Here is a 23,532-nt window from a genome sequence, read left to right as displayed (position 1 = left end):
AGGAAGTCAGCACAGCACAGGGATGGTGGGAACCCCTCATAATAAGCAGCCCCAGTAGAAATATGACACCGCTCAACCTCTTCAAAGAGGAGGGTAGGGGCATATAGTACGGTGTGCTTTTTTGGGTCAGGGAAGTGAGCCAAATGAATTAAGAAGGTCTGTGTGCTTGATTCCAAAAATTGTTTATAGACATATACATGGTCTACTGATCACATGTGTTGAATTCCTCCGAGATCCATGCCTCATTCATTTTTAGAAATGTGAGGTAGTTAACACTGTGGTGAGCTAGGCGAGTACGCTTATCGGTCACAATCCCCCCTGCTGCGCTGAACGTCCTTTCGGACAGGACACTGGATGAGGGGCAAGCCAACAGTTCGATTGCAAATTGGGCAAGCTCTGGCCAGAGGTCAAGCCTGCCCACCCAGTAGTCTAGGGGTTCATCACTCCTCAGAGCGTCCACATCGGCCGTTAACCCAATGTAGTCGGACACCTGACGGTCTAGGCGTTCCCTGATGCTGGATCCGGATGACACCTGTCGATGGGTCGGCTGAAAGAATGACCTCATATCCGAAGTCACCAACACATCTTCAAACCGGCCTCTTCTTGCAGGCGCTGTTGGATTGGTACCCGCAAATCCTTCTCTGGGAGTGGGAATTGCTCCTCTGCCAGCGCACGCAAAAGCAGAATGCAGCATTTCTCGAAGCAAGGCCTGGAAGTGCTGCATTCTGACAGCCCTCTGCGACGGCGGTAACATTTCCGCCATTTTGTGTTTGTACCGGGGGTCTAAGTACGTTGCCACCCAGTACTGGTCCTTGACCCTCATGCTTTTTATACGGGGGTCCCTATTAAAACACTGGAGCATGAAGGCCCCCATTTGCACTAAAGTGGAAGCGGTGTGGTGGCCTGGCTCATGCTCATCATCCAGGATAATGTCGTCCTCTTCATTCTCCTCTCCCCATCCTCGCACAACAGGGATCCCAGAAAGGTTTAAAGCATGCTCTTCTTGCTCCTGCTCATCCGCCCCGGCACCATCCTCCTCTGACTCCTCATCAGACTCCTGTTGTTGACTTGTCTCAGATAGAGTAGCCCCCCCTGGGAATTCATCCAGCATTGCGACTTCCTCATCTTCCCGCTCCTGCTCCTCCACAGCCTGATCAATGACACGACGCAATGCACGCTCCAGAAAGAAGGCATAAGGTACCATGTCACTGATGGCGCCATGGCTGCGACTGACCAGTTTGGTGATCTCCTCAAATGGCCGCAGAAGTCTGCATGTGTCGCGCATGAGCAGCCACTGGCGCGGTGAAAAAAAACCCAGCTCCCCAGAACCGTTTCTTTCGCAGAGTTCATACAGGTAGACGTTAACTGCACGTTTCTGCTGGAGCAGCCTATCAAGCATATAGAAGGTTGAGTTCCATCGCGTCGGGCAATCGCAAATAAGACGTCTGACCGGCAGATGGTGTCGCCGCTGAATGTCAGCAAGGCGAGCCATGGCCGTGTAAGATCTTCTGAAATGGGCCGAGATTTTCCTTGCCTGCCGCAAGATGTCCTGGACCCCAGGGTATTTGACAAGGAATCGCTGCACGACCAAGTTTAAGACGTGTGCCATGCACGGCACGTGCGTGATTTTGCCCTGTTTCAATGCGCTAAGCAGATTGGCACCGTTGTCACACACCACTTTACCAACTGTCAAATTGAGCGGTGTTAGCCACTCATCTGCCTGTGAACGCAAAGCTGAAAGGAGTGCCGGGCCAGTGTGGCTCTTTGCTTCCAGGCACAACAGACGCAGCACGGCATGGCAACGTCTCACCTGGCATGTGGAATAGGTTCTGGGGAGCTTGGGCGGTGCAGTGGAAGAGACGCTAGCAGCGGAAAAGGAGGAGGCAGCTGAGGAGGAGAGGGAGGAGGATGGAGTAGGAGGAGGAGAAGAAGAGTCAGGCCTGCATGCAATCCGTGGCGGTAAAACCAAATCTACACGGGTGCCACGGGTTACATGCTTGACGGCCGTCAGAAGGTTCACCCAGTGGGCAGTAAAACTGATATACCTTCCCTGCCCGTGTTTGCTAGACCACGTGTCTGTGGTCAGATGTATCTTGGCACCGACACTGTGTGCCAGAGATACATTCACTTGCCGCTGAACATGGCCATATAGCTCTGGGATGCCCTTCTCTGAGAAATACTTCCTTCCTGGGACCTTCCATTGTGGTGTTCCAATGGCCACAAATTTGCGAAAGGCCTCCGAGTCCACCAGTTTATATGGCAGTAGTTGGCGGGCTATGAGTTCTGACAAGCCAGCCGCCAACCGTTGGGCAAGAGGGTTATCCGGCGTCATCATTTTTTTACGCTCAAACATTAGGCCCACGGAAGCCTGCCTTTTTGCAGAAAAATGTGAGCTTGGCGTGATGGAAGGTGGAGTGGAGGACAATTGTGAGGAGAGAGGAGAAGGAGAAGTAGAAGACGAGGCTGGACGGTGAGAGCCTGCAGTGTGGCTTTGTGTGTTCCGTTGCTCCCACTGGGCTCGGTGATGGCTGCTCATGTGCCTTCTTAAGGCGGTCGTCCCTAGGTGAGTATTGGGCTTACCGCGACTAACGCGTTGACTGCAAAGATTGCAGATGGCAACGCTATTGTCAGCAGCGGACACGTTAAAAAAAGCCCACACTGCGGAGCCATGTGCCGGTGTCCTGGGAGCGCCAGATGTGACCGTACATGGTCGATGACTCGCTCCTGATACATTTGCAGTCTGCTTTGTCCCTGCTGTGCAATGTAAGTCATTGCTGCTTCTCCTCCCTATCTGCTGGTCCATATCTCCCTCTGAACTCCCCTCCTCTTCCTCTCTTGTGGGCACCCACGTGACATCACTAGACACGTCATCATCAACGTCACCTTCCCCACCGCTATAAGTAGAGTAGGCAGCAACACCGGGGACCAACCTCCTCCTTGGGCTGATCTGGGTACTGGCGTCAGACTGCTGAGTAGCGCTTGTTGCTACCTCCTCTTCCTGATCCAATACCAAGAGTGGCTGCGCATCAGAAATGTCCTCTTGATATGGATCGGAAAATAATTCCAGTGACTCAAGCGGAAGGTATGTGGTGGTGGTGGTGGTGGTCGTGTTGTTGGTGGTAGTGTCTTTGGGGGTGCACATAGCAGAGAGTGAAGAAGAGGGTGCAGATCGAGAGGATGAGGAGGGTGCAGAAGAGTAAGGCTGAGCGAGCCACTCAACCAAGTCTGGTGCATCCTTTAAAGTAATTGAACGCACCTTCTGCAACTTCCCACTTTGGCTCAAGCCTGTTGCTCCTGCCCTACCCCTACCACCCCTGCGGAAGGGCCTGCCTCTTCCTCTGCATGTCATTTTTTAAATGACCCTGTGACAAAACTCTTAGTCCCTATACCGCTGAAGGACTGCTGCAGTATAGGTGAGCGGTCAGCAGTGGTGCACCTCAACCCTATCTATTGTGGACCGATAGCGGTCCTTACAGAACAGCAGACTGTACCGCACTCAAGCCTATGTACCGTAGCACCCTATACCAAGTTACCAGTCCTTATAAGAACTTTTGTGGACCAAGCAGGTTGTGTATTAGTGTTTAGCAGACTGTACGTCAGTCCCTATACCGCTGAAGGACTGCTGCAGTATAGGGCAGCGGTCAGCAGTAGTGCACGGCAACCCTATGTATTGTGGACCGATAGCGGTCCTTACAGAACAGCAGACTGTAACGCACTCAGGCCTATGTACCGTAGCACCCTATACCAAGTTACCAGTCCTTATAAGAACTTTTGTGGACCAAGCAGGTTGTGTGTTAGTGATTAGCAGACTGTACGTCAGTCCCTATACCAATGAAGGACTGCTGCAGTATAGGGCAGCGGTCAGCAGTAGTGCACGGCAACCCTATGTATTGTGGACCGATAGCGGTCCTTACAGAACAGCAGACTGTACTGCACTCAGGCCTATGTACCGTAGCACCCTATACCAAGTTACCAGTCCTTATAAAAACTTTTGTGGACCAAGCAGGTTGTGTGTTAGTGTTTAGCAGACTGTGCGTCAGTCCCTATACCGCTGAAGGACTGCTGCAGTATAGGGCAGCGGTCAGCAGTAGTGCACGGCAACCCTATGTATTGTGGACCGATAGCGGTCCTTACAGAACAGCAGACTGTAACGCACTCAGGCCTATGTACCGTAGCACCCTATACCAAGTTACCAGTCCTTATAAGAACTTTTGTGGACCAAGCAGGTTGTGTGTTAGTGATTAGCAGACTGTACGTCAGTCCCTATACCAATGAAGGACTGCTGCAGTATAGGGCAGCGGTCAGCAGTAGTGCACGGCAACCCTATGTATTGTGGACCGATAGCGGTCCTTACAGAACAGCAGACTGTACTGCACTCAGGCCTATGTACCGTAGCACCCTATACCAAGTTACCAGTCCTTATAAAAACTTTTGTGGACCAAGCAGGTTGTGTGTTAGTGTTTAGCAGACTGTGCGTCAGTCCCTATACCGCTGAAGGACTGCTGCAGTATAGGGCAGCGGTCAGCAGTAGTGCACGGCAACCCTATGTATTGTGGACCGATAGCGGTCCTTACAGAACAGCAGACTGTAACGCACTCAGGCCTATGTACCGTAGCACCCTATACCAAGTTACCAGTCCTTATAAGAACTTTTGTGGACCAAGCAGGTTGTGTGTTAGTGATTAGCAGACTGTACGTCAGTCCCTATACCAATGAAGGACTGCTGCAGTATAGGGCAGCGGTCAGCAGTAGTGCACGGCAACCCTATGTATTGTGGACCGATAGCGGTCCTTACAGAACAGCAGACTGTACTGCACTCAGGCCTATGTACCGTAGCACCCTATACCAAGTTACCAGTCCTTATAAGAACTTTTGTGGACCAAGCAGGTTGTGTGTTAGTGATTAGCAGACTGTACGTCAGTCCCTATACCAATGAAGGACTGCTGCAGTATAGGGCAGCGGTCAGCAGTAGTGCACGGCAACCCTATGTATTGTGGACCGATAGCGGTCCTTACAGAACAGCAGACTGTAACGCACTCAGGCCTATGTACCGTAGCACCCTATACCAAGTTACCAGTCCTTATAAGAACTTTTGTGGAACAAGCAGGTTGTGTGTTAGTGATTAGCAGACTGTACGTCAGTCCCTATACCGCTGAAGGACTGCTGCAGTATAGGTGAGCGGTCAGCAGTGGTGCACGTCAACCCTATCTATTGTGGACCGATAGCGGTCCTTACAGAACAGCAGACTGTACCGCACTCAAGCCTATGTACCGTAGCACCCTATACCAAGTTACCAGTCCTTATAAGAACTTTTGTGGACCAAGCAGGTTGTGTATTAGTGTTTAGCAGACTGTACGTCAGTCCCTATACCGCTGAAGGACTGCTGCAGTATAGGGCAGCGGTCAGCAGTAGTGCACGGCAACCCTATGTATTGTGGACCGATAGCGGTCCTTACAGAACAGCAGACTGTAACGCACTCAGGCCTATGTACCGTAGCACCCTATACCAAGTTACCAGTCCTTATAAGAACTTTTGTGGACCAAGCAGGTTGTGTGTTAGTGATTAGCAGACTGTACGTCAGTCCCTATACCAATGAAGGACTGCTGCAGTATAGGGCAGCGGTCAGCAGTAGTGCACGGCAACCCTATGTATTGTGGACCGATAGCGGTCCTTACAGAACAGCAGACTGTACTGCACTCAGGCCTATGTACCGTAGCACCCTATACCAAGTTACCAGTCCTTATAAAAACTTTTGTGGACCAAGCAGGTTGTGTGTTAGTGTTTAGCAGACTGTGCGTCAGTCCCTATACCGCTGAAGGACTGCTGCAGTATAGGGCAGCGGTCAGCAGTAGTGCACGGCAACCCTATGTATTGTGGACCGATAGCGGTCCTTACAGAACAGCAGACTGTAACGCACTCAGGCCTATGTACCGTAGCACCCTATACCAAGTTACCAGTCCTTATAAGAACTTTTGTGGACCAAGCAGGTTGTGTGTTAGTGATTAGCAGACTGTACGTCAGTCCCTATACCAATGAAGGACTGCTGCAGTATAGGGCAGCGGTCAGCAGTAGTGCACGGCAACCCTATGTATTGTGGACCGATAGCGGTCCTTACAGAACAGCAGACTGTACTGCACTCAGGCCTATGTACCGTAGCACCCTATACCAAGTTACCAGTCCTTATAAAAACTTTTGTGGACCAAGCAGGTTGTGTGTTAGTGTTTAGCAGACTGTGCGTCAGTCCCTATACCGCTGAAGGACTGCTGCAGTATAGGGCAGCGGTCAGCAGTAGTGCACGGCAACCCTATGTATTGTGGACCGATAGCGGTCCTTACAGAACAGCAGACTGTAACGCACTCAGGCCTATGTACCGTAGCACCCTATACCAAGTTACCAGTCCTTATAAGAACTTTTGTGGACCAAGCAGGTTGTGTGTTAGTGATTAGCAGACTGTACGTCAGTCCCTATACCAATGAAGGACTGCTGCAGTATAGGGCAGCGGTCAGCAGTAGTGCACGGCAACCCTATGTATTGTGGACCGATAGCGGTCCTTACAGAACAGCAGACTGTACTGCACTCAGGCCTATGTACCGTAGCACCCTATACCAAGTTACCAGTCCTTATAAGAACTTTTGTGGACCAAGCAGGTTGTGTGTTAGTGATTAGCAGACTGTACGTCAGTCCCTATACCAATGAAGGACTGCTGCAGTATAGGGCAGCGGTCAGCAGTAGTGCACGGCAACCCTATGTATTGTGGACCGATAGCGGTCCTTACAGAACAGCAGACTGTACTGCACTCAGGCCTATGTACCGTAGCACCCTATACCAAGTTACCAGTCCTTATAAGAACTTTTGTGGACCAAGCAGGTTGTGTATTAGTGTTTAGCAGACTGTGCGTCAGTCCCTATACCGCTGAAGGACTGCTGCAGTATAGGGCAGCGGTCAGCAGTAGTGCACGGCAACCCTATGTATTGTGGACCGATAGCGGTCCTTACAGAACAGCAGACTGTACCGCACCCAAGCCTATGTACCGTAGCACCCTAGACAGACCAAGTTACCAGTCCTGATAAAGAGCTTTGTGGAACAAGTGAGTTGTGAATGATTAGCAGACTGCAGCAGAAGGGCAGCAGTCAAGTATAATATTCTTTCTATATTTGGAAGAAAGAATATTATACGTGTACAAGCCTATTACCGTACCACTGATACCAGTCCTGAAAAGAACCTTTGTGGAACTAATAGTAACAGCAAGTCTTTAAAATTATCCTCACTGCCTGACACACTGCTTCCTGCCTGTCCCTATACAAATTGGCAAAAAAGAGTAGGCTGGAACGATTAGCTGGAACAGCTCTTTTGTGGACCTGATAGTAACAGCTAATGATGATGATGATGATGATGATGAAGAAAGACTAATCTGGCTGAGCTGTCCCTAAAATAGCAGCATACAGCGCTCTGTCCCTTTATCTAAACTGACAAAAGAAACTCAGGCTGCTGACCTAACACCTATACCAGTCCTGAAAAGAACTTTTGTGTACCAAATAGCTAGCGTTTTCTCTGTCCCTACTCCACACAGGATCCTTTCCCTACAGTGACAGAAGAAAGAATGTAAAATGGCCACCGGATCGGGTGTATTTATAGGTTAGGGGGAATGTCCAAGTGTCCATGAGCTGTCATGTCTCAATTGGTTGTCCTGTAACACATGATAAACGTGTCACGAAAGGTTAAAGTTCTTGTATACATTAAACACGTAAGTCCGCCGGGGCGAACGACGGAAAAAGGCGTTCGAACCCGCGGACGGCGAAAGTCGGAAATTCGCCGCGAAACGACCGCCGGGCGAACCGTTCGGCCATCACTAGTTGTCACATCAGTCAGTGATATTTCGGAAGGGGGGGCAATTGCCCTGTTGCCCCCCCCCCTGGATCCGCCCCTGCATGATCCAAGTATGGAATACAAGACCATCAAACAGTGCAGCAGGGAAGCCCATCTGCCTCATGTGGGGATGTTCATATGATACCGACATGTCCCCCGGGTAGACATGGGCTGTTTGTTTCATTCCAGATTGAAATTCGGATGAAATGTAATTTTTCGGAAATTCGGAATGTATCAGAATTACAATAGTACCGAATTTAACTACTTAAGGACCAGATGGATTTTCCCCCCCTTCATGGCCGGGCCATTTTTTCTAATTCGGCACGGTGTCGCTTTAACTGACAATTGCGCAGTCGTGCGATGCTGTACCCAAACAGAATTGACGTCCATTTATTTCCCCACAAACAGAGCTTTCTCTTGGTGGTATTTGATCACCTCTGCGGTTTTTATTTTTTGCGTTATAAACAAAAAAAATGTCATTTTTGAAAGAAAAGCAATATTTTTTACTTTCTGCTATAATAAATATCCCCAAAAAAGATAAAAAACAAAAACAAACTAATTTCTTCCTTAGTTTAGGTCGATACGTATTCTTCTACATATTTTTGGTAAAAAAATAAATAAATTGCAATAAGCCTTTATTGATTGGTTTGCACAAAAGTTATAACGTCTTAAAGCTGATAGATGTATGGCATTTTATTATAATTTTTATTTTTTACTAGTAATGGCGGTGATCTGCGATTTTTATTGGGACTGCAACATTGTGGCGGACACATTGGACACTTTTGACACTTTTTTGGGACCATTGTCATTTATACAGCGACCAGAGCTAAAAAAAGCCACTGATTACTGTATATATAGTGATGATCTCATTGTCATCTGGGATGGTTCTCCAGACTTGATTCCTCAATTCGTGCAACATTGTAACAACAATACCTATGGATTGTCCTTTACGTTTGTAACCCACCCTTCTACCATGGCTTTTCTAGACTTAGAGTTAAGTCACGATGGTCAACAGATTTGTGCCAAAAACTATACCAAACCTACAGCGGGAAATTCCTATCTGCACTTTAGAAGTTGCCACCAATCCGAACTGGATAAAAAATATCCCAAAAGGTCAGTTTTTCCGGCTTAGGCAAAACTGTATCAAAGAGTCTGACTATATTGAATTAAGTACCCATTAGACATGGGCGCCGTCAATAAATTTGTTTCGTTCTGTTCCGTTATGGTTCATATTAAAATTCATTCGTACTTCGTATTTCGTGTCCGAAATTCCGTTTCGTTTCGTACGAAATACGAATTGTCGTTAGGTTCGTTAACTTGTATGACCGTTTGTTACGATGAATTTAAAGGCAAAAATATACCTCAATATGACAGTCGATGCTGATGGAAGTTTGGTTTTTATCCAAAATATGAAATTCCAATGAAGAATTTCCAATCCGAAATACGAATTTTCATTAGATGAGAGAGAGAGAAGCGGATTGTCTGCCATGCACCGCTGGTCCAGTTTTCACCTGCTCCTCCTGGGGCTGCTTACTATGAGGGGCTCCCACCATCCTTATGCTATGCTGACTTCCTCCTGGGGCTATACCTCTGCTGTGCTCATTATGAGGGGCTCCCACCATCCCTGTGCTATGCTGACTTCCTCCTGGGGCTGCTTATTATGCATAGCATAGCACAGGGATGGTGGGAGCCCCTCATAATGAGCACAGCAGAGGTATAGCCCCAGGAGGAAGTCAGCATAGCACAGGGATGGTGGGAGCCCCTCATAATGAGCACAGCAGAGGTATAGCCCCAGGAGGAAGTCAGCATAGCACAGGGATGGTGGGAGCCCCTCATAATAAGCAGCCCCAGGAGGAAGTCCAGACCAATTTTCAGCTTTTGGTGCTCTCACAATTTGAATGACAATTACTCAGTCATGGAACATTTGAAATTTTTGTCCTTTTTTTCACACAAATAGAGCTTTCTTTTGGTGGTATTTAATCACCGCTGGGTTTTTTATTTTTGTGCTATAAAAGAAAAAAGACCGAAAATTCTGTGAAAAAATAAATTTTTCTTCGTTTCTGTTATAAAATTTAGCAGATTAGTAATTTTTTCTTCATAAATTTTGGCCAAAATTTATACCACTACATATCTTTGGTAAAAATAAGTACAAATTGGTGGATATTATTTGTCAGCTGACTTCCTCCTGGGGCTATACCTCTGCTGTGCTCATTATGAGGGGCTCCCACCATCCCTGTGCTATGCTGACTTCCTCCTGGGGCTGCTTATTATGCATAGCATAGCACAGGGATGGTGGGAGCCCCTCATAATGAGCACAGCAGAGGTATAGCCCCAGGAGGAAGTCAGCATAGCACAGGGATGGTGGGAGCCCCTCATAATGAGCACAGCAGAGGTATAGCCCCAGGAGGAAGTCAGCATAGCACAGGGATGGTGGGAGCCCCTCATAATAAGCAGCCCCAGGAGGAAGTCCAGACCAATTTTCAGCTTTTTGTGCTCTCACAATTTGAATGACAATTACTCAGTCATGGAACATATGACATTTTTGTCCTTTTTTTCACACAAATAGAGCTTTCTTTTGGTGGTATTTAATCACCGCTGGGTTTTTTATTTTTTGTGCTATAAAAGAAAAAAGACCGAAAATTCTGTGAAAAAATAAATTTTTCTTCGTTTCTGTTATAAAATTTAGCAGATTAGTAATTTTTTCTTCATAAATTTTGGCCAAAATTTATACCACTACATATCTTTGGTAAAAATAAGTACAAATTGGTGGATATTATTTGGTCTTTGTGAAAGTTATAGAGTCCACAAGCTGTGGTGCCAATATCTGAAAATTGATCACACCTGAAGTACTGACGACCTATTTCAATTCTTGAGACCCTAACATGCCCGAAAAGTACAAATACCCCCCAAATTACCCCTTTTTGGAAAGAAGACATTCCAAGGTATTTAGTAAGAGGCATGATGAGTTTTTTGAAGTTGTCATTTTTTACCACAATTCTTTGCAAAATCAAGATATTTTTTCCTTTTTTTTTCCACAAAATTTATTTTTATTATTTCTCACACACAGCATATGCATACCACAAATTACACCCCAAAACACATTCTGCTATTACTCCCGAGTACGGTGATACCACATGTGTGAGACTTTTACACAGTGTAGCCACATACAGAGGCCCAACATGCAGGGAGCACCATCAGGTGTTCTGGAGCACCCAGGACAATTCTGACATTTCTCTCCTACATGTAAAAATCATCATTTATTTGCTAGAAAATTACATAGAATCCCAAAACATTATATAAGTTTTTTTAGCAAAGACCCTGGAGAATACAATGGTGGTCGTTGCAAATTTTTATCTCACACGGTATTTGCGCAGCAATTTTTCGAACGCATTTTTTTGGGGGAAAAAACAGTTTTGTGCTTAAAAAAAAACCAGTAAAGTTAGCCCAATTTTTGCATAAAGTGAAAGATGAAGTTATGCTGAGTAAATAGATACCTAACATGTCACTCTTCAAAAATTGCACATGCCCGTGGAATGGCGCCAAACGTCGCTACTTAAAAATCCCCATAGGTGACACTTTAAATTTTTTTTACTGGTTACATGTTTTGAGTTACAGAGGAGGTCTAGGACTAGAATTATTGCTCTCGCTCTAACGTTCACGGCGATACCTCACATGTGTGGTTTGAACACCGTTTTCATATGTGGGCGGGGCTTACGTATGCGTTCGCTTCTGCATGCGAGCACATGGGGACAGGGGCGCTTTACATTTTTTTTTATTGTTCATTTTACTTTATTTATTTTAGTTTGACATTTTTTTCCCCAAAAATAAATTTTTGATCACTTTTATTCCTATTACAAGGAATGTAAACATCCCTTGTAATAGGAATATGGGATGACAGGTCCTCTTTACAGTGAAATCTGGGGGTCAATAAGACCCCACATCTCACCTCTAGGCTGGGAAGCCTGAAAAAAAAAAAAAAAGATTCTTGCTTTGATCGTATTGGCGAGTTGGTAGAAGCACTGGAGGGGTGGGGGGGGGGGGCGTCTATGGCTGGGTATTGCAGGGTATCTCCAAGTATGGCTGGGTATGGCAATTTATGGCAGAGTAATGGCAGAGTATTGGCAGAGTATTGGTAGAGTATTGGCAGGGTATTGGCGGGGTATTGGTGGGGTATTGGCGGGGTATTGCAGAGTATTGGGGGGGGTATGGCGGGGCATTGCAGAGTATTGGGGGTATGGCGGGGTATTGCAGAGTATTGGGGGGTATGGCGGGGTATTGGGGGGTATGGCGGGGTATTGCAGAGTATTGGGGGGTATGGCGGGGTATTGCAGAGTATTGGGGGGTATTAGGGAGTATTGGCGGGTTTTGGGGGGTACTGCAGAGTATTGGGGGGTACTGCAGAGTATTGGGGGGGTACTGCAGAGTATTGGGGGGTACTGCAGAGTATTGGGGGGTACTGCAGAGTATTGGGGGGGTACTGCAGAGTAATGGCAGGGTATTGCAGAGTAATGGCAGGGAATTGAGGGGTTACATTTCGGTGAGCAGCGATGTGGGCACTGCAGATGCAGCCCACATCGCTGCTGACACCGATCTTCCCCCTCCGCTGTACCAATCGGTACAGAGAGGGGGAGGGAGGAACCGGCGTCATAACATGACGTTGGTTTGTTTACAAGTGATCACTCCGTCATTTGACGGAGCGATCACGTGGTAAACGGCCGCGACGAGCGGCTGTTAACCGTGATTCGTGGTGCGCCGGGTCCACTGGACCCGGCGGTCACGGATGCTCTCGTGTGCGTGCCCCAAGGGGCGTGCGAGAGCAGAATTCTGGGAGGCCGTTATTTAATGGCCTCTCATAGTTAAACAACCGTCTTGAAGCCGTTAATCGGCTATGGGCAGTTGTTAAGTGGTTAAACAAATTTTATGTAAATAAGGAATCAAAATAAAACCAATTTTTCCGTTCTTCACGCGTCTACCCCCCGGGCCTCTCCCAGCGTCATGCTGACATGATAAATAGTGGGAGGACTCCGCCACCAACAAATTGGAGCAAAGAACCGCCCCCCACACATGAATCAGCCAAGATGGTGGAAAGCACGCCAGCACAGTGACGCAGAAGAATGACATCACACGTGTGTCTCATGTGCGGCGACGATGTATGAGGACACCAGCCTGCCCCATCCCCCACCCCCAGAGGACAGACAAGCAGGGATAGGGGCGGGACCTGGTGCCCATCGCAGCTCCCGGGTACTAGACAACAAGCCCCTCCCACTGATCCAGATGTTGGATTTTTTATTGATTAGTCTCACGAGATTCCAGATGGTTCTACATCAATGTGTGTTATATGAGGGGGAGGGGAGTACACTGTGACCTGACTGGGATCTGTATTCTGTCTGTGCAGGAAATGTCCCGGAGGAAATGTTCACCCAGCTGGGATCTGACCTTCTCCTCCCCGTCAGACATCGTCTCACCCTCAACCATCGAGATACATGGAGATGTGACGAGATTGATTGGTATTATAAAGACCCAACCGGACATGATTACACCATAATACAGAAACATGAGGGATGTAGACTGAGGAAATCTGACAACGTCCCCTCCCCCAATACAAGATTATCAGAGAATGGAAGTCTCATCATATCCAATGTGACTCCGGAGAATGACGGGATATACCGTGTGGATATATACATCTCAGCAGGAGGCCATATACAGACAGATTACACCGTCCATGTAGAAGGTAAGTCCATCCAACCCCGCATATAGGGGGAGGGGGGAGTGCACACTGAAGTGTGGCCTGGGCCCCATACATCTGTACTGCCCCCTCCCTCCGATGTCGGCCCTCCAGTAAAAAAAATTTCACTCACCCGATGCCTGTAATACCGCTAATGGCGCGCTACTCCCGTCGGCCCCTTCCTCTCTTCTTATCCATCCTAGGTGATGTTGCGTACAGTGCCATCACCTGCAATGGAAGGGAGGGAGGAAGGGGCCAGCGGGGAGCAGCACGCCGTTAGCGGTATTATTACAGCCGCTTCAAGGGGCCTCTTGTGAGGCCGGGCACGGGCCCCTAATGGCTCTGGGCCCTTGGGCGGCACCCGAGTGCCTGATGGGTCATTATTATTCTAACAATATAACTGTAGCCAAAAACAGAATTAACATGAACTAATTATCTAAATCAACACTGGACTCCATTCAATTGCAGGGTTAATTATCACAAACAACAATGGGTAAAATATTCTTTAGAATCTGTGTCAAGCCAGACTAGACTCATTTACATTATACAAGACAACAGACAGGTGGCTGGAGTTGATGATATTAGCATCTAACAGTATGTTTCAGTAACAATTGCTAATATGGCATATACATATCCAGAGTCTGTGTGTCTTGGCCTGACTCCAAAGTAACACCACCTCAGGGGTCCCCAGGCATACAGCTCACAAAGGGAACTGTTCCCCCAAATGGCAGGGACCATAAACGCCATGCAAGAGGCTGGCATTCAGTCCTCTCAAAAAACCTCTTTCCCCGGTGAGTCTGTCACAGTCTCCTCCACCGTGTTTACTCTATCATGTCTTCTCTAGAATGATCCCTCCATCATGTCTCCTCTACAGTGTCTCCTTCACCAAGTCTTCTTCACCGTGCCCCCTACAATGCTTCTCCTCCATCATGTCTCCTCCACTATGTCTCCCCCACCATATCCAATGTGTCTCCTCCATCATGCCTTCTGCATCATGTCTCCTCCACTGCATATCCTTTCCCGCCATGTCTCCTCCATCATGTCTCCTTCCACAATGTTCCAGAAATGTGTCTCTCTGCCTTTCTCTCCTCCACCATGTTCCTTTATCAGTTCTCCATCACCATGTCACCTCCACTTTGTTTCCTCCAACATGTCTCCCCCACAGTGTCCTTTTATACCAGGAACAGCTGAGCCAATCACTATCACTTACCTGACAGCACTGTCTTAGGTGAGATTTGCTCAGTCTTAAAGGGACAGCCCTGGTACTGACATTACCCCCCTTCTTTGAGGGGGAGCTCCTACAACTGCATACTTGGCATTAAAAATGTAACTGCCTTTTAAATTGATCAGTGTGACTATCCAAATGGTACGGAATCAGCAGCAAGGAAGATCAGGGTCAGAACAAGCCGGGTCATACACAAGTAGATCAGAGAAGATGTCAGCTGGGTCAAACACACAAAGGTAGGTATGCTACCACAAGCACTGGTGGTGTTTTCACACAGGTGTTTTAAAGGTGAACAGTAATTAGCTGGCCAATCACCATCGCTTCCCAGGCCAGGGCTGTCTCATGTGAGATTTCCCTAGTCTTAAAGTGGAGTTCCCACAAAAAAAATTAAAAGTCAGCAGCTACAAATACTGCAGCTGCTGACTTTTAATAATCGGACACTTACCTGTCCCAGGGTCCAGCAATGTGGGGGATCAAAGCCTTGCTCATCTCCACCACCGCTCAGCCGTGCCGGCATTTTAACTGTGGGTGCCCCGCTGTGGCTTCACAGCCGAGCACAAACTGTGCATGCGCGAGCCGCGCCGCGCGCCGTGACTGTGACGTGTCACAAATGATTTCCTGAGGCTGGGGGGCTGGACACACCACGCGCACGGAGGTCTCGGGCCTCCGGAGCGTTTCTCACCAGAGGTTTCCCCCGAGCAGCATGCCACAAAGGAGCCCCCCGTGCGGGACCCATCTGGCCTGCCGGCAAAGCGTATACCAGCTTCCCCCGCTTTAGGGACTGTATGGAATCCTTGGCTTCGGCGGCACTCAGTGGGTGGGGCTTCAGCGTGGGCAAGTGCTTCCCCCCCACCCGACGGAGTCAATGTGTGAGCACGGGCACCCCCTCCACCACCAGCGTGGAGAGGGGTAGGCCTCAGCGTGTGGCAGTAGAGGAGATGACCGCAGGGCCTTCCCCATCGCCAGCTGGCGGTTTGGAGGGTTGGTGGAGAGGTCAAGATGGCGGACGGAGACCACTGAGGAGTGCAGTTTCCAAGGCACCTGTCGGGCAGCAGCAAACAGCGGTGGGCGGAGCGGAGGTCGAGCGGCGGGGCCGGCAAGGGTCTGGAAGAGCGATGAGCAGATCATCATCCTTGCGCTTGGAGGACGCGGAGCCCCTGCATGCTCCCAGGGACCTGTCAGAGGGGGAGTTGAGTGTGCCTGACCTGGAAGATCAACAGGAGCGTCCGGCTGTGGAGGCAAGGATAACGGCGGCGGGGATCCCCCCCTGGTCGGCCCGGTAAGTCTGTGTCCTCAGTGTCTGTTTCTAATGCTTTGCCTGTGTTGCCTGGGAGTGTTGTCGGTGGTGGGTCAGGGGCCGCAGTAGGTGGGCTGCTGTCCGGGGGGATGCCTGGGACGTCACGTGCCATGCCTGCCCCTGTGGGACCCGACTCGCAGTTGCAGGAGCTCTTAGGGGGGCTGCAGGATTTGGGTGCAGCGCTTTGCACAGGACGCGAGTGGGCGGGCGCCTCAGGCAGCAGTGTGGGGGGCCGGGGGGGTGGGTCGGAGGAGCCGCCGGCAGCACCTGCCGTGCTGGCTCCTCCCGCTGACCCGGTGGTTCCAGCGGGTGCAGGGTCTGCCCCGGCGGGAGCGCCGGTGACAGGGGAGCGCCGGTGACAGGTGCGTCCCTCCTTGCGATGGGATCACAAGGACATAAGCCTCAGGATGAGATTGATGTCCTCGGCGCGGGCCCCCAACCAGTTTTATCTGGGGGGGGGGGCGGTGGTTCAACTTCCTTGGGACAGCCGGCCCCTCAGAAAAGGGTAGTCTGCTGCCAATTTAATGACGGCACTTGTAAGTTTGGAAGTTCCTGCCGCTTCAAACACGAGTGTTCCAGTTGTGGCGGAACTCACCCAGGTTCCCGTTGTTTTAAATAAGGGAAGGGTCACCCAGGGGAATTTGGTAACAAAAGGGACGACGACGGTGAGGGGGGAAAGGATGGAACATTTCCTAAGCAGGTACCCGGACCGGGCGGCTGCCCGTTTGTTGCGGGAGGGATTCGCTGAGGGCTTAAGAATCCCTAGTTCTTTGACCGTCATTCTGCCGGTTGCGAAGAATCTACGGTCAGCATTGCTGCACCCTGGGGTTGTGGGGGAGAAGTTGGGGAAGGAGGTGGCACTTGGACACATGTCGGGGCCTTTTGGGATCTTCCGATACCTGGGTTGGTAGTTTCCCCTTTAGGGGTGGTGCCTAAGAGAGAGCCGAATACGTTTCGGCTGAGCCACCATCTTTCATTCCCAAAAGGGGGCTCCATCAACGATGCGATTGACCTCGATGCCTGCACGGTGTCGTACACGTCTTTCGATGCTGCGGTGAGCTGGGTGCGTCGCTGCGGGCAAGGTTCCCTGATGGCAAAAGCGGATATCGAATCAGCGTTCCGTCTACTGCCAGTCCACCCTAACAGTTTCCGGTTGTTGGGATGCTGGGCGAGTTCTATGTGGATCATTGCCTGCCCATGGGTTGTTCGGTCTCGAGCACATTGTTTGAGACCTTCAGCTCATTTGTGGAGTGGGTGGTCCTCAACGTTTCAAGTTTGAGTTCCATAATTCATTACCTGGATGATTTTCTGTGCATCGGCTCTGCGGGGACGAATACTTGCACAATTCTTTTGTCCACCTTACAGCATATGGCGGGTTTGTTTGAGATTCTATTGGCGGAGGACAAGATGGAGGGCCCGACGACCATGCTTAGCTTCCTGGGCATAGTAATTGACTCGGAGGCCATGGAGTGCAGCCTTTCCGGAGTGAAAATTGGTGGCCCTTAGGGAGGAGATCTAGTTGGTGGTGGGGATGCGCAAGATTCAGCTACGGAAGCTCCAGTCATTATTGGGCAGGCTGAATTTTGCATGTCGGATTATTCCCATGGGAAGGGTGTTTTGCTGGCGGCTCTCGGCGGCCACCGCTGAGATTAAGTCGCCCACTCATTTCATCCGTCTCACGAGAGTGCATCGGGAGGATTTGAAGGTGTGGCACACCTTTCTGGCGCGATATAACGGCAAATCCCTGTGGCTGAGAGGACCTGTGAGCAATTGGGATTTGGATCTGTTTACGGACGCCGCGGGGTCGACCGGGTAGGGTGCCTACTATCAGGGCCTTTGGAGCGCTGCCCCCTGGCCAGCGGAGTGGGTGGAGGCTGGATTGTGCAAAAACCTGGCGCTGCTGGAGTTGTTTCCAGTGGTTCTGGCTGTCGAGATCTGGGGCAGGGAATTTTGGAATTCGAAGGTTAGGCTGAATTGCAATAATCTGGGTGTGGTTCAAGTCATTAACCTCATCTCGGAGTAGTCACTGCCAGTCGCGAGGCTGCTGTTGCACTTCGTGCTGCGCTGCCTGGAATTGAATCTATTCTTGTATGCTGTGCATCTTCCGGGGGTGGACAATATGTTGGCTGACGCCTTGTCTCGTTTTCAGTGGGACAAGTTTTGGGAGTTGGGGTGGCGGCGGCGGATCGGGAAGGGGTTCTATGTCCCCGCTGGATGTGGTCGATTGTCGAGGAGTCCTCGCTGGATTGATCAAGGGGTCGGTGAGAGAGTCCACATGGTCAGCCTATGGGAAGGTCTGGAGCAAATGGAGGGACTTGGTCAGACAGGTCGGCGGAGATCCATTGGCAGAGGAGATGAGGCTGTTAGTTCTTTATTTTGTGTCCAGGAATCTGGAGCAGGGGGTGTCTGTTTCGGTGATGGATCACAAGCTTGTGGGGCTAGCTTTCTGGTTCAAGTTGCAAGGATCGGTGGATTTTACAAAGGACTTTTGCATTCGGCAGGCGATGAAGGGTTATCGCTGGGCACGAAAACAGAGGGATGCCAGGAGGCCGGTGACATTCGGCAATCTGAAAGCTTTGGCGGGTCAGTTAGGGTCTGCGTGTGCATCTGGGTACGAGGCCTCTTTGTTCCGGGCGGCGTTTTCGCTGGCCTTTTTTGGCGCCTTCAGGATTAGTGAGCTGGAAAGTCCATCCAGGAGGATTCCTGGGGGACTGCAGGTTCACGATGTAGTGTTGACAGAGGCGGGGGTGGAGGTCTGGCTTCGGAGATCGAAAACGGATCAGTTGGGAAAAGGGTTGCAAATGAGCTTATATCGCTTGCCAGGATCTCCTTTGTACCCGGTGCTGGCGGTTAGGGTGTTGTGCGTCCAGCGGCGAACGGGGTTTTGCTGATTCATGCGGACGGTTCGTTGCTGTCCAAATTTCAATTTGTGGCGGTTTTCAAAAAGTGTTTGAAGGCAGCCGGATTGGATAGCTCGCAGTATGCTTCACACTCCTTCCGTATCGGAGTGGCTACGGAGGCCGCCCGTTGCGGGTTGGACGAATCGGCGGCTAGGAGGATCAGGCGGTGGGATTCTCTTCGGTTTCGGTCTTACATTCGGCCTGATCTAGTGGTTGAGTTGGGGGCGGCCCACTGATTGGGGCTCCTGGTGGGGTGGAATGGGGGTGTGTGAGGGTACATGTTGTTGTGCATTGGTGAATTGAATTGTTATCTGTGGTCTTTTCTCCATGTCTTTCAGGTGGAATCCAGATGGGTCTCGTCTGGATACTGGGTCACTCTTATGTGTTCAGGGGGGCCAGGAGGGTGGACATGAGACCTAATGGCAGACAGTTGAGGATTGCTAGGGAGAAGGCCTGTGTGCGGTGGATTGGGAGGCCGGGCATGCATTGGGCTAGGGTTTTGCCGGAAGTGTTGCACGTGGCGCACCTGGATAGGCCGCCTGACGTGCTGGTATTGCATGTAGGGGGCAACGACCTGGGGGGACGGCCGGTCAGGGAACTCATTCGGGACGTTAAGCTGGATTTCCTTTGTTTGAGTACCCTTTTCCCCGGAATACTGATCGTCTGATATAGTGGCCAGGACGAGCTGGCGACTGGCTAGGTCAGTCGACCGTTTGAATAAGTGTATTAAAGTTAACAAACGGGTGGGGCAGTTCGTGATAAGGAACGGGGGTTTGGTGGCCCGCCATTGGGAGTTGGAATGCGATGTGGGTTTGTACCTCCTGCGGGACGGGGTGCAATTGTTGGATGTAGGGATAGATCTGTGGGCCCTGGGTTTGCAGGAGGGGATACAGCGGGCTCTGAGAGTGTGGCGGGGCTCCCAAGGGTGAGGGGGTCCCCCTTGTTAGCTGGTGACAGTGGTGGTGGCCTTGTATGGTGGTAACTGACCCAGGAGATGAAAGTGTGGGGGACTTATTAGTGACATGGGCTCCCTTGTTTACAGCTAACACGGGTTAGCTGAGGATGGGAAGGTGGACACCGCGGGTAGTGAGTTGTCTCCGGGCTGAAGTTATCATGGCCGGAGGCCTAGTACATTAGACTGCCCGCAGTGTAAAAGTGGAACATTATTTGGGGAAGTGCCGTACAAAGCCACAGGGTAAAACTGATATTTCTGAGTTTATTTATGGTTAAAGTTAAAGGACTTTACTTGGCAGGGGGTGACACCATGTTTTCCCACACCGGTGGGGTGATGCCAACTCTAGCAAAGCCACTGCCACCCACCTCCTCTATCCTCTCTGGGCCCACTCCAACATGCACTAAAACAGGTCCCTGGGCCGCACTGCCACAGTGGCAAGTGACACACTGCATCTGGTAGCAGACGATGGTGGCATGCTGCATCTGGTGGCAAGTGACAAGCTCAGGGTTCCCAATGATTCTGCATTATGGTAAGTTGAACTATTTCATTATATATTACAATGTAGTAATATAAATAATATGATTTTTCATCCTGACACCATATCAAGCATGGTGTTGGGATGATGTAAGTGTTAAAACCAGCCATTCACCTGACAAATCACTCGCCCCTGAAATCCCCGTCAACTCTGAGACTACATTCAACCACCCCCAACCCTGCTCCTTGGCAAAATTGTCCCTGAATGGCAGTTTGGAAATGTGGTCACCCTACTGTAGACCCTGCCTCAACGTCCACAGGTTCTCAGATGGGAACTGTACAAGAGACCTTCCTCATCATCTCAGGGTCTGCATTCAGGTAGGTGACAGTACCATTTAGCCAAATGGAGCCTGAAAGGAGGGCCTTGCCTATGGATGGTCTCTGTCAGCAAATAACAGCAGGTCTTAGCCTGATGGCTGGTAACACGTTCCTGACATCTGACACAAAAGGACAGTCTCCAGTGGAGGAGACACAGTTGATGAGCAATGTAAGAGGAGACATGGTGGAGGAAACGTAAAGGTGGAGACGCATTGCAGGAACATGGTGGAAGAGGCACAGTGAAGGAGACATGATGGAGTCAATTCCATTAACTTGTTTTATCCCCCCAAATGTATCCCTTTAGAAAGGCCGGAGTGAAAAGAAAGAATGCATAAGCCCCCGTACACACGGTCGGACATTCCGGCAACCAAATCCGTCGGATTAATTCCGACGGATTTAGTCCAGAAGTCCGGAAGTGATGTTGCATACACACAGTCGGACTAAGTTGTCAGAATTTCCGGTTGCCAAGAACGCGGTGACGTAAGCCGCGTACGACGGCACTAAAAAAAGGAAGTTCAGCACCACGTCCAGCACCCTTTGGGCTCCTTCTGCTGATCTCGTGTGTATCGCGTGTTAGTAGAAGTTTGGTGAGAGACGATTCATGCTTTTCAGATTTGTCCTTTAGTTCGGTACTGCTCTTCAGTTTCTGCTTGTGCGTACTTTGTGGGTAGGGGGGCCATTGATATGCCAGACAATGTCTGAGAGGCATTTTTGTAATACATTTTTCTTTGAAACTATAATAATCTTTGTTTTCATTTACTGCTTGGCTTGGTTTTAGCTGTCTCCTAGGTATTTTAGCTTTTTTTTGTTGGGCCTTTTTATACAACAGTGCAAACCCAAGTTCAGAGCGAGATGAGGGGACAGTCTCTTCTTCAGATAATCTTATTATGTTGTGGGTCTGCTACACACACACCTTATTTTTGTTACTAATGTATGTAGTGCATTACTGACAACAATCTTGCTCATTTTCAGCACCATGGCAGAAATATGTGAGGTCATGAAAATGGCGTGATTGGGGAAATGTAAACATCACTGTGGGTGTTTTTTACTAAAGGCACATCCTCTATGCACTACAAGTGCACTGCAAAAGTGCACCTGAAACTGCACTTAAAGTGCAAAGTGGAGTTTCCTTTAGTAAATAACACCCATTGTCACCGAAAACAACAATTTTACTCCAAATACTGCTTTTTGTGCATTGAAAAAGGAAGCCACACATTGTTGATAATTTAACTTTTTAATCAAAGCACATTCACATGTGCGTTTAGAAAAGGTTTTTTACAACAAACCAACATATTGGGTGTATCAAAAACATTATTTTAGGTAATTTTTTTGTAACTTGGCGTTTTTGTGTAAGCAGGCTTGTATCAAAGCATAACATACAGAACACAGGAACTTACAAAGTTCAATTTTGAAAAGTGAAGACAATATCAGACATGAGTATGTACAAACTGGGCTGATATTGCCTTCATCACATGGGGTGTCACCCCTGGAAAAGCCAAATTTGGAAGATGCACACAGTGTGTCAACATGTGCTATCTCCCATCATGGGGGATCAATGTACATGTTTTGGGGCTGCAACCACTTCATCTCAGCCACTTTCGACAAAACACGTACATTGATCCCCCATGATGGGAGATAGTGCATGTTGACACACTGTGTGCATCTTCTAAATTTGGCTTTTTGTAAAATACAAAATTTGTTTTTTCAAAACACAAAAATAAAACCCTAGCTAGTTTGGGGTGTTTCAGACTCTCCCCAAAACATCAATGATGTTCTTCATTTTATTTTGAACATCATTGATGTTTTTCTGTATATTTTCTAAATCGCGATTGCACCCCATTATCTCCCCAATCAGGATCTGGGCACTTTCACTGGTAAAATGTGATTCTTCTTCCACATCACCTAAAAAAAAAAAAAGCACAAAAAAACACCATGTATTATAAATATGACGACATACATTGATTATCTTACCGGAAGCTGTGGTCTCCGACATTGTGGTGACAATTTGTCCAACTTCAACGATCTCTCCTTCCTCCTCCTCTGTTTCTGGTGTTGGAATTTCGCCTTCTTTGGGAGGTGTGGGGTCCCTGGTGTCCTCAGACTTCCGAGCCTTCTCTCCCCTATGAGAATGTAAAAAAGGAATACTTAGCACACAGAGGGCAGAAATAGGAATATGAAACATTACTTGGAAGTGTGGTACAATTGTGTTTTTTGGCCGAGTTCAAAGGTGAGAACATTATTTTGGACACTTTGTAAAGCTGGAATACTTACCTGCAGTGTGAAGAAATGTAAGTGTAAGTTGGGAAAACATTGTGTTGGGAGTGGGCTAACGAACAATGTTTCTTATGAAAGATTGTCAAAAGTATAGTGTAAGCGCTCAACTTGTATATGTTTCTTATAGTGCTACAAAATGATATGTGCTCAAATGTGTCAAAATATATATGAAATTCCCCGAAGAAGGGGGATAATACTGTAAAATGAGAAAAATATATAAAAAATATATAAGGTGACTTATGCATATTTATATAAACCAAAAATGGTGACTGTGTGAATATTTATCCCAAAGGAGAAAACAATGACTATAAATTTATGTAAATATAAATAATCACAGTGATAAAGTCCATAAATGGATATATAGTCCAAAAAACGTGCAAGGTGTCAATCTGAACGTGTTGTAATAACAGCCAGGATTCTGTGATGTTATGACCGAAGA

General features: G+C 48.7%; 1 protein-coding gene across 1 annotated transcript in view; it reads left to right on the top strand.

Annotated features, from left to right (window-relative positions):
- The window catches only part of LOC143981567 (uncharacterized), a 56,244-nt gene that overhangs the window by 12,374 nt on the left and 20,338 nt on the right, over positions 1-23,532 (top strand). Inside the window, exon 2 of the mRNA XM_077479530.1 lies at positions 13,261-13,596. Coding sequence (XP_077335656.1) covers positions 13,278-13,596 — 319 coding nt within the window. The 5' untranslated portion in view covers positions 13,261-13,277. The remainder of the gene's footprint in view (positions 1-13,260; positions 13,597-23,532) is intronic.

This window comes from Lithobates pipiens, unplaced genomic scaffold (genome assembly GCF_037356315.1).
Source record: "Lithobates pipiens isolate NorthernLeopardFrog02 unplaced genomic scaffold, aLitPip1_a1.2 Scaffold_16, whole genome shotgun sequence".
Classification (NCBI taxonomy): Eukaryota; Metazoa; Chordata; class Amphibia; order Anura; family Ranidae; genus Lithobates; species Lithobates pipiens.
This window is presented reverse-complemented; position numbering and strand designations above follow the sequence as displayed.